Consider the following 15,937-nt stretch of genomic DNA (forward strand, 5'->3'; position numbering starts at 1 on the left):
TACATGAGCTTTTACATTGCAATGGGACTAGCACATTATCCCAATGGCCATTGGTAGATGGGTATCATATATTATTTTTCTAGTATATGCATTTTACTTTTTATTGCACTTACTATATAAGATTCATTGTTGAATAAATATGCATTTTTGTATCTGCATTTAGAGGCATCTGTTTGTTTATGGGAGGGTGATCTGTTTCCATCCAACCAGGGACCTCTACACTCAGTGTTTGATTGCTCTATCTTTTTAGATGATTATTTATAGACAGTGCTGGCATAGGGCATACTGTTCCTCTTTAGTTTTCTATTTTCTTTTTTTCTTTAATTATTTATACTTATTCTTATGCCCCCTTGCACCCCTAGATATATTACTTATTAGATATCCAGGGCTACCTAATACTTTACACGTTGGATTGAGCTGGTAGTCCTACCAATTTTTATATATATATATATATATATATATATATATATTTTTTTTTTTTTTCTATGAAGTGTTGTCCAAAGACGTCATCATCTGGTACAGTAGATAACATATAAGGCACCACTGTGTAGTACTGTATCACTGTTGCTATTTCTTTAGTTTTGTACTGTTTCGGTTTAGGTTGATCATTTCATATATCTGCTGGTTCTTAGCAATAAAAAATGTACCTTTTTCCTTAAAGAGACTTGAAAGTCAAAATTAAATTTTCCCCTGAATAGATTAGGGAGGTTTTTGAAATAAAGCGTATAGAACCTATATTATTAAGCGTGTTGTTATACTGTTTTATGTCTTGATACAAATATTATGGACACTTAAAGGCCTACATCTCTGTCTCTGGAGCCTCAGTATGAAAGTTAGGCCGTAGTATTATTACCGTTTATTAACCTATTTTATGTTGTCCAAACTAAACTATATGTATTATGAGTTCTGTTGTATATATCAAGGACAAGTACAAGCCTGCATATGTCACGAATTGGTCATTGAAATTGGGCTTATAATAAGATGGATGTTTTAATCTGTGTTATTTGTCCTGTTGAAAATGTACTTAGGTAAAACGAAGTGATATACATGGCTAGAAAATTTACTTTTGGGTCAGATGCTACAGATGTGAGGACATGCTTGCTTAATTCACCATGTAGATCCTGATGTATGTCGCACGGGCATGTTGCCATGATGTTTCTCTTTGAAATTGTATTTCTGTTTGCCATATTACCTCAATAAAAATTATTTTAAAAAAAAATAAAAAAAAATTTTTTTCCCCAATTCAGATAGAGCGTGACATTTTTTGTGACTTTTCATTTTAAACGTATTACCAAATTATCTTCATTCTCTAGAAAAGGTTTAGGAGCTACAGTGCATATTGGGAACTAGCTGATTATTGGTGGCTACATACATATGCCTCTTGTCATTGGCTCATGTGTTCAGCTAGGTCCCAGTAGTGCATTGCTGCTCTGGAGCTGACTTTAAATATGTGTTGAACCTTTTTGCAGGGGTTAAATATATAGTTATGTGTAAGCAATAGTGGAATAATAAAACACTGTTACACATTGGAGCATTTTGTTTTCGCACTTTTATGTCCCTTTAGCTAATTATTTATAAATTTATAACCAGCAGATGTGTCCCTTTGGCTTAAAAGGACATGAAACCCAAAATGTTTCCTTCATGATTCAGATAGAGCCTGCAATTTTAAACAACTTTCTCATTTACTTCTATTATCACATTTTCTTCGTTCTCTTAATATCTTTTGTTGAAAAGCAGGGATGTAAGCTCAGGAGTGTGCATGTATCTGGAGCACTATATAGCAGCAGTTTTTCAATAATGCTCTCAATTTGCAAGAGAATTAGATGGTAAATACCTAGGTATCTCTTCTGCAAACCATGGCCCAGATTACGAGCTTTGCGTTAGAGGCTGTGCAGTGCTAACGAGCAGTTTTTCCTCACCGCTCACTTACCTATAGCGCTGGTATTACAGGTTTTTACAAACCCATCGTTAAAAGACAAGGAGTGAGCGTTGAGCAAAATTTTGCTCATTACCGCACTCCAATACCAGCGCTGCTTATGTCAGCTGGTGTAACGTGCTCGTGCACGGGGAGAGACGGCTGAAAAAAAGTCTTAACACCTGCAAAAAAGCAGCGTAAAACTCCTTAACGCAGCCCTATTGATTCCTATGGGGAAATACATTTTATGTTTACACCTTACATGAACCCCGAGCAGACGGGCAGAAGTCTTCATCCAGACGGCATTTTCTATCTTCATCCGGCAGGGAGCGGGTCCATCTTCAAGACATCTGACGCGGAGCATCCTCTTCATCCGAAGGCTAATACTGAATGAAGGTTCCTTTAAATGACGTCATCGAAGATGGCGTCCCTTCAATTCCAATAGGCTGATAGAATTCTATCAACCAATCGGAATTAAGGTAGAAAATATCCTATTGGGTGATGCTCCCACTCCGCCTGGATGGATGAAGATAGAAGATGCCGTCTGGATGAAGACTTCTGCCCGTCTGGAGGACCACTTCACTTGGATGAAGACTTCTCCTGGTAAGGTGATCTTCAAGGGGTTAGTGTTAGTTTTTTTTAAGGGGGTATTGGATGGGTTTTAGAGTAGGGTTGGTTGTGTGGGTGGTGGGTTTTAATGTTGGTTGGGATTTGTAATTTTATTTTACAGGTAAAAGAGCTGATTACTTTGGGGCAATGCCCTGTAAAAGGCCCTTTTAAGGCTATTTGTAATTTAGTGTAGGGTAGGGCTTTTTTATTTTGTGGGGGCTTTTTTATATTGTTAGTGGGATTAGATTAGGTGTAATTAGTTTAAAAATCTTGTAATTTGTTTATTATTTTCTGTAATTTAGTGGGGGTTTTTTTGTACTTTAGCTAATTTTATTTAATTGTATTTAATTGTATTTAATTTAGGGAATTAATTTAATTATAGTGTAGTGTTAGGTGTTAGTGTAACTTAGGTTAGGTTTTATTTTACAGGTCAATTTGTATTTATTTTAGCTAGGTAGTTATTAAATAGTTAATAACTTTAATAAATATTCTACCTAGTTAAAATAAATACAAACTGGCCTGTAAAATAAAAATAAACCCTAAAATAGGTACAATGTAACTATTAGTTATATTGTAGCTAGTTTAGGGTTTATTTTACAGGTAAGTATTTAGTTTTAATAGGAATAATTTAGTTAATGTTAGGAATTTTATTTAGATTTATTTAAATTATATTTAAGTTAGGGGGTGTTAGGGTTAGACTTAGATTTAGGTGTTAATAAATGTAGGTAGGTGTCGGCGATGTTAGGGACGGCAGATTAGGGGTTAATAATATTTAACTAATGTTTGCGAGGCGGGAGTGCGGCGGTTTAGGGGTTAATATATTTATTATAGTGGCTGTGATGTCCGGTTCGGCAGATTAGGGGTTAAAACATTTTTTTTATTGTTTGCGATGCGGGAGGGACTCGATTTAGGGGTTAATCGGTAGTTTATGGGTGTTAGTGTACTTTTTAGCACTTTAGTTAAGAGTTTTATGCTACGGCGTTGTAGTGTAAATTGTAAAACTCTTAACTACTGACTTTAGAATGCGGTACCAGTCGACAGGAGAGGGTCTACCGCTCACTTTTTGGCAGACTCGTAATACCGGCGCTATGCAAGTCCCATTAAAAAAAGAGGATACGCAATTTACATAAGTGGATTTGCGGTATTTTCAAGTCTGGCCAAAAAGTGAGCGGTGAGCCTGGACCTTCAAGACAAGCGAGCGTTAAAAAGCAGCATTAGGACCTCTTAACGCTACTTTTTAAGCCAAACACGAAACTTGTAATCTAGCCGCATGAGAACAAAGCAAATTTGATAATAGAAGTAAATTGGAATATTTTTTGCTCTGTCTGAATAACAAAGAAACTTTTGGGGTTTCATATCCCTTTAAAGTACTTTACAGCCGAGAAAACGTTTGAGATATTTTATTGAGTGGTGATTTGTAAGAACCTGTAATTGTATCTCTATTTTCCCTGAAAATCACATATTCAAAACACTAATTATTTTAAATATGTTTTCATTGTGTTTTCTTTACAGGGGCCCAAGATTTGGATCGAATCCGTCTGTCAACGTACCGAACAGCATGTAAGATTCGCTTTGTGCAGAAGAAATGTAACTGTGAGTAAGCAATTATCATTTTATTATTTTATATAGCAATGTAATACTTTTTCACTTAAATGAGATTGTTCACTTATTACTTGAAATATATACTATATGTGCAAAATAGAATCTGAAATGCCGTAATACATTGTTTCCCACAATTTTGGACATACATTCTCTGGTAAGCTTTTCACTTGAAACAGAAGGACCTGCCATACCTCTCATGCATTAAATAAATGTGTTTTGCATGTATAGTGGGTTGGAAAAAATAAGTCAGAGAGCTCCCACTCTGAAACATAAGATGTGTCATTGATTATGTAACCCTGGTTCAAAATGGTTCATTAGCATTTTGTAGATGTGCACCAGCAACATAGCAAAGAGCACCTGCAAAAGATCTCATATATAGATCCTGCAGTAATGTAAGAGCCTGTAATTTGCTTTCATTCATAGCAGACAGCCAATAAAGCTTTTGTTTGTTTTAGTGTATTAAAGGGATACTCTACTATAAGATGTATTTCCCCTTAAGGAACCAGTCAAGTCAAAATTAAACTATCATGATTCTGATAGAGCACACAATTTTAAACAACTTTGCAATTCACTTCCATTATCTAAATGTGCACAACCTTTTTATATGCACACTTTCTGAGGCACCAGCTCCTACTGAGCATGTGCAAGATTCACAGGATATACGTATGTGCTTTTTGTGATTGGCTGATGGCTGTCACATGATACAATAGGAAGGAAATTGTAACTAACTTTGGCATTTGTCAGAAAAAAAAATCTACTACTCAATTGAAATTTTAACTTTTTATTATGCCTCTATTGTTTGCTAGTCCTAAAGCCTGTGTACATGGGTCATTTTTTGCAGTACAGCGGTTCCACACCTTGATGTCTCTCTATCCCCCTTCTTTTTTGCTCTCTCTGCCCTCTCTCTTTTGCTCTCTCTTCCCCCCTTCTCTTCTGCTCTCTCTCTCCCCCTTCTCTTCTGCTCTCTCTCTCCCCCCTTCTCTTCTGCTCTCTCTCCCCCTTCTCTTCTGCTCTCTCTCTCCCCTTCTCTTCTGCTCTCTCTCCCCCTCTCTCTCTTTTGCTCTCTCTCCCCTCTCTTTTGCTATCTCTCTCCCCCTCTCTTTTGCTCTCTCTCTCCCCCTCTCTTTTGCTCTCTCTCTCCCCCTCTCTCTATTTTGCTCTCTCTCTCACCCTCTCTTTTCCTCCCTCTCTTTTGCGCTCTCCTCCCTCTCTTTTGGTCTCTCTCTCCCCCTCTCTTTTGCTGTCTCTCTCTCCCCCTCTCTTTTGCTGTCTCTCTCCCTCCCCCTCTCTTTTGCTGTTTCTCTCCCCCTCTCTTTTGCTGTTTCTATCACTCTCTTTTGCTCTCTTTATCCCCCCTCTTTTGCACTCTCTCCCCTTTCTTTTGATCTCTTCCCGTCACGCACGGTCGGCCCAGGCCCAGATGCCAAGTCAGTGTGTTGAAGGCCAGATGTGTTGTCCTTGCGCTGTCTCTACTGCGCATGACGGCTTCAGACAAACACATTTGGCCTTTTATATTATAGGATGCTATTCTAATGTGTTTAGGGGTCCTTTTAATGCATTTCAAATGACTTGACCTCTACCCCATGAAGTTGATGCTCAGAAGATGAAACATGCAGTTATTCACTAAATCATATGCACTTCCCAAGACCTCTGACCCACAATAGAAAGAAAAAAGCTAGAGACCGACATGAAACCTATTTTTTTTTTCTTTCATGATTTAGAAAGAGCATCCAATTTTAAACAACTTTCCAATTTACTTCTATTATCTAATTTCTTTCATTCTCTTGATATGCTCAGTAGCTGCTGATTGGTGGCTACACATAGATGTCTTGTGTGATTGGCCCACCCATGTGCATTGCTATTTCTTCAACAAAGGATATCTAAAGAATGAATCAAATTAGATAAGAGAAGTAAATTGCAATGCTGTTTAAAATTGCATTCTCTTTCTGAATCATGAAAGAAAATGTTTGGGTTTCACGTACCTTTAAAGGGATAGAAAGGTCAAAATTGAAATATGCATGGGTGCATTTCAATTTTAAATAGAAGCATTTTTGCAATGTATATTTCCATTAGCAAAAATGCTTCTAGTAAATGCTATTACTGTTTTTCAGTGGCATATACACATATGCTGTGAGGGCAGTGCATGAGTATTACATTTCGGAGAGTTGGCGTTTGTGTATATTGTGTCTGTGAAGACTTAATTTGTATACACAAAAGTGTCCACAGCACCTATTAAAGAAATATTAATCTTTATTCTTCAGACATAAAAACAAGCAACGTTCTCGGGGATTAACCCCTTAGTCATGAGTCAGATAAAACATACAATTTAAAAAACTTTCCAATTTACTTCCATTCTCAAATTTACTTAAATCTCTTGTTACCCTTTGCTGAATATGCATAGCTTAATAACCATGGAAATAACCTCTTACTTATACTGATATGCATTAATATGATTCTGAAATAATTAATTCAAACTACTTTCCTTGCAAGTGTGGCCTTATGTGCCTGATGACTCATCTACTTTCAAACTATAATTCAGCAAACAAATATAATCATGCCACAAATCGCGTCACAAATAGGCTTTAAAATTCAGCACCTTTGAAGCCCTGAAAACCAGAGATCAGCAGGAGGCCAGTTTCACGTCCGCTGGAGCAAACGGTAGCAATTGAGGACAAATCGAGAAAAAAACAGGAATGGGCACTAGTTGCCTGACAGACAGTGTGCAGCACAGTGCATGAGAGAGGTATATAACACCAAATATGACAGTTAATAAAAGTCCAGATTAAAATTCACTGAACCAAATAGATTGTCATTTTCGTACAACATTTTGTAAGGCATTTGTCACAATAGTAAAAGTTTATTCTGAATTAATGTAAAATATTTCCGAATGACACTGAATTATCCCTTTTGTACTTGGTAAAGTGAAAAATACAGTTGTATGCTGATTAGTAGTTTAATTAGTAACGGAACAACAATCTACTGTTATCATGAAAGACAGACATATAGTATGTGCCCCTCATTTATTTATATCTGCACCTCTGACCCACAACCGGCTTGTTCCCATTATTTTTTATGAGTGTGCGCTCTGTTTAAAAGGACATAAAACATAAAGGTATAGTAGAAAAATGATCTAATGTGCTATAGCACTTTATTTTTGAACTACCGATCTGGTGCCTAGCATTTCTTGGTACTGTGGGTTAAGGACTTGAATGGCGGGGCTGGGTAATCGTAAATTTACAAAGAGGTTGGTGGGGTCTTGACAAGACTAAGGGAGACTCTGAGATATAATTGAATGTAACAGAACAATTAGGCAGAACTTGCATGGGACAGAAGGAATAACATCTGAAGGAAGTTCCCACAGGCTTGGTAATATGTGCAAAGTGTAAGTACTGTGTTTAGTTTATGTCCCATTTTATTTTAATAAACTATATCTTTGCATTTATTCTTGTTCTTTTGTATGTCTTCTATTTATGTAATTTGGCACTGTGTAATCTGTATTTGTCTTTTGTTATTAAAAATATAAATAATCTAATTCTATTTTTGGGCTTTAATATCTGAATTCACTCTCTGTAGAGATAAGGTTAAAGTCATGTTACCTAGATATTAGTCGTGTGAGTTATTGGGTTTCAAAGACTCCCTTATTTAAAACTCTTGGTGGTGGCAGCATTGTTAATCTGGTGGTGGTGTAGACAGGATTTGGGGGTTAAATTGGTGTCCCTTTAGGTCCTTGTAGAGGTAAAGGTGTAAGGGAACCAGAGGCTGAGTGCTATTAACCCCTTCATGCCTACACTCTCCCCATAGTGACGGTTGAATGGATAGATATATAGGGGTCTATTTATGAAGCAGCGGATGCTGCTTTTGACCCTCTCTGCTTCAGTTCCGAACTTCCGACTGATGCAGCCTGATTAAATGACCTAGATGGTCGAGAAACGCTTTGCTGGTCTATGTTGTTGCTAATAAATTTGTGAATTTATATTAGCTCTTGCTCTACCCCATTATTTCTGGGAATTCCTGTTTCCTGATTTCTGACGGCGGATACCTGCTTCATGTTGCTGGTCTGTCTGGTCTGATAGTCTGTCGGGCGACTTTTGAGGTCCCGGTCTGCTTTGTTCGGCACCCACTAAGTGCCGCTCCCATTGTGAGTATTCATCTGTTTGGGTTTTTCATGTGTATAGTCTGTACTCCCAGTACAGACAATATTGTTTTATGAGGCACCTCTTCATCTGTTCCTACAGGTTCAAATTTACATTCTTGCATTTCAAATAAAGATACCAAGACAATGAAGAAAATGTGATAATAGGAGTAAATTAGAAAGCTGCTTAAAATTTCATGTTCTAACTGAATCACAAAAGAAAAAATTTGAGTTCAGTATCCCTTTACCTGTGAAATAAAACCTAAGCTAGCTACAATATAACTAATAGTTATATTGTAGCTAGCTTAGGTTTTATTTTTATTTCACAAGTAAGTTTGTATTTATTTTAACTAGGTAGACTAGTAAGTAAATAGTTTTTAACTATTTATTAACCACCTAGTAAAAATAAATACAAACTTACCTGTGAAATAAAACCTAAGCTGCCTTACACTAAAACCTAACATTACAAAAAAAAACAAACACTAAAATTACTAAAAATTACTAAAAATAAAAATAACTAAATTACATAAAAAACAAACACTAAATTACAAAAAATAAGAAACAAATTATCAAAAATAAAAAATAATTACACCTAATCTAATAGCCCTATCAAAATAAAAAAGCCCCCCCAAAATAAAAAAAACCCTAGCTTACAATAAACTACCAATCAGCCAATAGAATGAGAGCTGAATCCTATTGGCTGATTGGAACAGCCAATAGGATGAGAGCTCAATCCTATTGGCTGATTGGATCAGTCAATAGGATTTTAGCAGCTCTAATTCCTATTGGCTGATTGAAATCTTTCAGCCAATAGGAATGCAAGGGATTCCATCTTGGATTGCGTCACTTGCATTGAAGTTCCAGTTTACGGTGGCGACCATATGAAGAGGATGCTCCGCGCCGGATGTCTTCAGGATGGACCCACTCCGCGCCAGATGGATGAAGGTAGAAGATGACGTCTGGATGAAGACTTCTTGCCGCATGGATGATGACTTCGCCGGCTGGATGGATCCTTCAAGCGGGACTTCAAGAACTGTAAGTGGATCGTCTGGGGTTAGTGTTAGGTTTTTTTAAGGGTTTTTTGGTTGGGCTTTATTTTTAGTTTAGGGTCTGGCGATGTAAAAGAGCGGAATGCCCTTTTAAGGGCAATGCCCATACAAATGCCCTTTTCAGGGCAATGGTTAGCTTAGGTTTATTTAGATAGTTATTTTATTTGGGGGGGGGGGTTGGTTTGTATTCTTTTTTACAGGTAAAAGAGCTGATATCTTTGGAGTAATGCCCCACAAAAGGCCCTTTCAAGGGCCATTGGTAGTTTATTGTAGGCTAGGGGTTTTTTTTTTATGTTGGGGGCTTTTTTATTTTAATAGGGCTATTAGATTAGGTGTAATTCTTTTTTTATTTTTGATCATTTGTTTATTATTTTTCGTAATTTAGTGTTCGTTTTTGTAATTTAGTTTTTAGGTTTTTTTTGTAATTAGATACTTTTTGTAATTTTTAGAGTAGTGTTAGGATTTTTTTAATGTGTAGTTAAGTTTAATTTAATTGGTAGTTAGTTTAATTTTAGTTTAATAATTATAATAGTTTAATTGTTAGTTTAGAATTAATTTATTTAATTTGACAAGTAAGATTTAATTTAAGATAGGGAAATTGTAATTTTAATATAAAGTTAGGGGGGTCGTTAGGTTTAGGGGTTAATAGTTATTTTATTTTTTTTCGTTGTGGGGGGCTTGCGGTTTAGGGATTAATAGGTTTATTATAGTATATTTAGTTGTGGGGACTTTCAGTTTAGGGATTCATTTTATTTATCATAGCGGCAGTGTGGGCAGACGGCAGATTAGGGGTTAATAATATTTCAATAGTGTTTGCTATGCGGGAGGGCGGCGGTTTAGGGGTTAATAACTTTATTATAGTGGCGACAATGTCGGGGACCTGCGGAATAGGGGTTAATACATTTTAATAGTGGCGGCGATGTCCGGAGCGGCAAATTAGGGGTTAATACATTTATTATAGTGTTTGCGATGCAGGAGGGCCTTGGTTTATGGGTTAATATGTAGTTTATGGGTGTTAGTGTACTTTGTAACACTTTAGTTATGAGTTTTATGCTACAGCTTTGTAGCGTAAAACTCATAACTGCTGACTTTAGATGGCGTTACAGATCTTGTAGTTATAGAGTGTACCGCTCACTTTTTGGCCTCCCAGGCAAACTCGTAATACCGGCGCTATGGGAGTCCCATTGAAAAAGGACTTTTTTAAAAGTGCGGTACTGACGTTGCGTGACAGGCTAAAAGGTGTGCGGTACACCTCCTATACCAACAAGACTCGTAATAGCAGCATTAGGGAAAATTAAGCGTTATGGCCATAACGCTGCTTTTTCAATCATAACGCAAAACTCGTAATCTAGGTGAATGTTAGGTCATATGAGTTGAAGAGAGTGCGCATATGTTTAGCACTCAGTGGGCAAGATTACAAGTCGCGCATTATGAGTTTTCTGCACGCAATGTGGTCTTTTTGCAATTCATTTGCATTGTGCAGCTATTACAAGCTTTAAAAAAATAGTGATTGCGCGCAAATATTTCCCATTCCTTCCTAAGGTAGGGAGAGTCCACGGCTTCATTCCTTACTGTTGGGGAATACAACACCTGGCCACCAGGAGGAGGCAAAGACACCCCAGCCAAAGGCTTAAATATGCCTCCCACTTCCTCATTACCCCAGTCATTATTTGCCTTTCGTCACGTTAGGAGGTGGCAGAGAAGTGTCAGAAGATTCGGAGAGTCCTGAAAAAGGGTATCTGCCCTTCAAGATAGGACTGGAGTTTTAAGTAGTCATGTCAACCTCTCAGTGAGAGTACTGATGAAAGTTAGATTCTGAAGATGCAGGGAAAGTTTTTTCTGCGAAACCATCCAGACTACTGCTAACAGCTCCTAAGCAATCAGTGTTAACAAGTTTCACTGCCTGCTTTCTCTCACTCAAGTCCATGTCAGGAGCGCTGCTATAAGACTGTCACACTTGAGAGGCTGTATTCTGTTCCACAGCATGGATCCTGGAGGTAAGATCGTTTCAATTTTTACACATAAATGCTATAACAGGGTCACAGTGTGGCTCCTTTATATCTTGATAGGATCCAGGGTTAATATCCTCTGAAGAGGGTTTATTGAACTGTTGGGGTTAATTAATCAGTGTATTAATTATTTACATGTTGCTTTGTGTGATTTTTTTCTTGGGCTGATAGACTGAGTGTTTTTGGCTGGAACAAACAGGTTTCACTTTTAAGTTTCACTTTTTGAAAGTGTTGCACAGCTCCTATTACTTGGTGTACTTGTAATAATAGGGGAAGTACTGTCTTGCACTTCATATGACCGGGTATGGTCTATGTTCATTTCCTCCGGCTGAGACTTGAACCTAAGGAGAGCGTTTCCTCTGTTAACTGTCTGGGTCTAGGAGGTAGAGAGTGCCCCAGCCATTGGGAGTATAAATGTGCAGTTTTCTATAATAAAAAAAACATTTTTATTTGTGTCCTTCTGTTGGTATAACCTGAACTATGGAGGACTCTGACATGTTAGAAGGTACTCCTTCTGTACTAAATCATACCTGTTTATATTGTGAGGAGGCCGTGGTTTTCCCACCCACTCAATTATGTTCCACATGCCTTAACACTGTTATAAAGTCTAAGAAGGGAAACAAGCCTGCTAACGCTCTTAGTCCCTCTGAGCCGTCTACCTCTCAGGACTCTGCATCCCGTGAGATTACTACCCTTGCTACATTATCCACTACACATGCAGTTCCCCGTAGCACATCTAATCCTGCATCCGGAGGGGGCCTTCTTCCTGCGGACTTTGCCACACAATTACAAACGACGGTGTCTGCGGCCCCCAGTGCATTACCTCGCTCTAACAAACGCAAGAGAAAGGTTAAACATAGCTCACCTGACCCAGAGTCATCTAAATATTTATCAGATTTAGCTATTATGTCCCAGTTATCCGATGATGAGTTAACCTCTGTAGCTTCAGAGGGTGAACTTTCTGGGTCGGAGTCCTTAGTGTCTAAACCACCTGCTGCGGAGGAACCGTCCTTTAAATTTAAAATTAAGCACTTGCATTTTTTATTAAAGGAGGTTCTGTCTATGTTAGAGGTTCCAGAGGCCACGCTGCCTGAAGAACCTAGACAGAGTTTATGAAGACAGGAAAGTTCCATTGACCTTTCCTGTGCCGGTTAAGATGGCGAACATTATAAAGAACAAATGGGAAAGAATTGGTTCTTCCTTTTCCCCCTCGTCTACTTTTAAAAAGTTGTTCCCGGTCCCGGACTCTCAACTAGATTTGTGGGGCTCCATTCCAAAGATGGATTGTGCTATCTCTACGCTTACTAAACATACTACTATACCTCTTGAGGATAGTTCTTCGTTCAGAGAGCCGATGGATAAGAAAATAGAAACCCTTCTGAGAAAGATGTTTCATCATACGGGATTCTTGTTTCAACCGGCGGGTGCAGTTGCCCCGGTTGTCGGCGGCTACCTACTGGTGCGACTCTGTCGGAACTCATTGAGGTGGAGTCTCCCCTTGAGGATATTCAAGACAGGATTAAAGCTCTGAGAATTACTAATTATTTTATCTGTGATGCGAACATGCAAATTATTCACCTAAATGCAAAGGCCTCTGGCTTTGCGGTCCTAGCCCGCCGGAAACTCTGGTTGAAGTCTTGGTCTGTGAATATGACTTCTAAGTCCAGACTCATTTCTCTTCCCTTCAAGGGAAAGATTTTATTTGGTCCAGGCCTGGACTTCATTATCTCTATGGTTACCGGAGGCAAGGATGCCTTCCTACCGCAAGAGAAGAAGAACAAGTCTAAGGGACGTCAATCTTCTAATTTTCGATCCTTTCGTTCTGACAAATCCCAACGACAACAATCCTCCTCCCCAAAGCCAGAGCAAACCAAGAGTACTTGGAAGCCGGCCCAGTCCTGGAATAAGTCCAAGCAGAATAAGAAGCCCACCAAAAACAAATTGGCATGAAGGGGCGGCCCCTGATCCGGGATCGGACTGCATAGGGGGCAGACTGTCTCTTTTTTCAGACACCTGTTTCAAGGATGTACAGGATCCGTGGGTTCTGGAGGTGGTATCTTAGGGATACAAAATAGGCTTCAAATCTAATCTGCCAAGAGGCAGATTCCTTCTCTCGAATCTGTCTACCAGACCAGCAAAGATCTATCCTCCTTAGGAGTTGTTGCCCCGGTGCCTATCGAAGAAAGAGGTTTGGGGTTTTATTCAAACCTTTTCGTGGTCATAAAGAAGCAGGGAACTTTCCGCCAAATTCTGGACCTAAAGTGCTTAAACAAATTTCTCAGTGTCCCTTCCTTCAAGATGGAGATGATAAGGGTCCATCTTTCCTTTCAGTTTATGACCACTATAGATCTGAAGGATGCTTACCTTCATGTTCCAATCCACAGGAAACACTTTCAGTTCCTGAGGTTTGCATTCCTGGACCAGCACTTCAAGTTCATTGCCCTTCCGTTTGGCCTACCTACTGCTCCACAAATCTTTACGAAGGCAAGAACTCATGGTATTGCAGTAGCCCCATACTTGGACGATATTCTGGTGCAAGCACCATCCTTTCGTCTTGGAGTCCCTTCTCAGTCTTCTTCGATCACATGGCTGGAAGATAAACTTGGAAAAGAGTTCTCTTATCCCAAGTACCAGGGTGGAATTCCTGGGTACTGTAATAGACTCCATATCCATGAGGATATTTCTAACAGACCAGAGACTTTGCAAGCTAACTTCTGCATGTCTTGCCCTCCGGACCTCCTTGAGTCCCTGTGTGACTCACTGTATAGAGATGATTGGTCTCATGGTGTCCTGCATGGACATCATTCCTTTTGCCAGGTTCCATCTCAGACCTTTACAACTGTGCATGCTGAGGCAGTGGAATGGCAATCATTCAGATCTGTCTCAACAGATTGTATTAGACAGCCGGTCAAGAAAATCGATCTCTTGGTGGCTCTGTCCAGATCATCTGTCCCGAGGGACATGCTTCTTAAGACCATCCTGGGAGATCATGACTACGGACGCAAGCCTATCCAGATGGGGAGCTATTTGGGGTGCCAGGAAGGCACAGGGGTTGTGGACTTATTATATCAATATTTTGGAACTATGGGCAATCTTCAAGGCTTTGAAGGCTTGACCACTTCTGAGTTCGTCCCAGTTTATCAGATTCTAATCAGACAATATAACCTTGGTGGCTTACATCAACCATCAGGGGGTAACTAGAAGTTCCTTGGCGATGAAGGAAGTATCTCAGATTCTGGAGTGGGCTGAGGCCCACAGCTGTTCGCTGTCAGCGATCCACATTCTGGGTGTGGACAACTGGGAGGCGGATTTTCTCAGCAGGCAATCCTTCCATCCAGGGAATAGTCTCTCCATCCCAAGGTGTTTGCAGAGATGTGCAGCAAGTGAGGGACGCCGGAGATAGATCTCATGGCATCCCATCTCAATACCAAGCTACCCAGGTACGGGTCAAGGTCGAGGGATCCCCAAGCGGATCTAATAGATGCACTAGCTGTGCCCTGGAGGTTCAAACTCATATATATTTTTCCTCCATTACCGCTTCTTCCTCAAGTGTAGGGTATCAGTAATCCTGATTGCTCCATCATGGCAGCGAAGGACGTGGTTCACGGATCTAGTGGGGATGTCCTCATCTCCTCCGTGGAAGTTACTTTGTCTCAGAGACCTGCTGATACAAGGTCCATTTGTTCATCAAAATCTAGATTCTCTGAGGCTGACTGAGTGGAGATTGAATGCTTAGTCTTAGCCAAGAGAGGTTTCTCTGAAAGTTTCAATGATACTCTTATTCAAGCTCGTAAACCAGTTACTCGGCGTATTAACCACAAGGTGTGGAGGACCTACTTATTCTGGTGTGAAGAGCGTCGTTTTTCCTTGCACAGAGTTGAGGTTGCCAGGATCTTATCTTTTCTTTAGGATGGGCTGGGGAAGGGCCTTTCTGCTAGTTCCCTGAGGGGACAGATTTTGGCCCTGCTGGTTTTATTGCACAAGAAACTGGCTGAGCTTCCAGACGTGCAGTTCTTTGTTAAGGCTTTGATTAGGATCAGACCTGTGTTTAGATCTGAGGCTCCTCCTTGGAGCCTAAATCTTGTTCTTCGGGGTTTGCAACAGGTTCCCGTTTGACCCTCTGCATTCCGTTGACATTAAATTGTTATCTTGGAAGGCTCTCTTTTTATTGGCTATTGCCTCTGTGGGCAGAGTTTCTGAGATATGCAATGTGAGCCACCTTATCTGATTTTTCATGCAGATAAGTCAGTTTAGTTTTATGTACTACATTAGGTTTTCTTCCTAAGGTTGTGTCAGATCGCAACATCAATCAGGAGATTGTGGTTCCTTCCTTGTGTCCTAATCCTTCTTCATCAAAGAAACGCTTACTTCACAATTTGGACGTGGTTTGCACCTTGAAGTTCTATCTTCAGGCTACTAAGGAGTTTAGACAATATTCCGCTTTGTTTGTTGTCTATTCGGGGAAGTGTAAAGGTCAGAAGGCTACTTCGACTTCCCTATCTTTTTGGTTAAGGAGTGTCATCCGCTTAGCTTACGAGGCAGCAGGACATCGTCCTCCTGAGAGGATAATGGTTCATTCCACTCTTGGGCCTTTAAGAATGAGGCCTCTATGTATCAGATT

At 39.5% G+C, this 15,937-nt stretch overlaps 1 protein-coding gene across 5 annotated transcripts in view; it reads left to right on the forward strand.

Moving 5' to 3' along the window:
• Positions 1–15,937, forward strand: part of DTNA (dystrobrevin alpha) — a 685,079-nt gene that overhangs the window by 374,160 nt on the left and 294,982 nt on the right. For all 5 annotated transcript variants that reach the window (XM_053715018.1, XM_053715020.1, XM_053715021.1 and 2 more), the window contains exon 3: positions 4,037–4,117. In XM_053715018.1, the coding sequence (XP_053570993.1) occupies positions 4,037–4,117 (81 nt within the window). The remainder of the gene's footprint in view (positions 1–4,036; positions 4,118–15,937) is intronic.

Source organism: Bombina bombina, chromosome 5 (assembly GCF_027579735.1).
Source record: "Bombina bombina isolate aBomBom1 chromosome 5, aBomBom1.pri, whole genome shotgun sequence".
NCBI classification, from domain to species: Eukaryota; Metazoa; Chordata; class Amphibia; order Anura; family Bombinatoridae; genus Bombina; species Bombina bombina.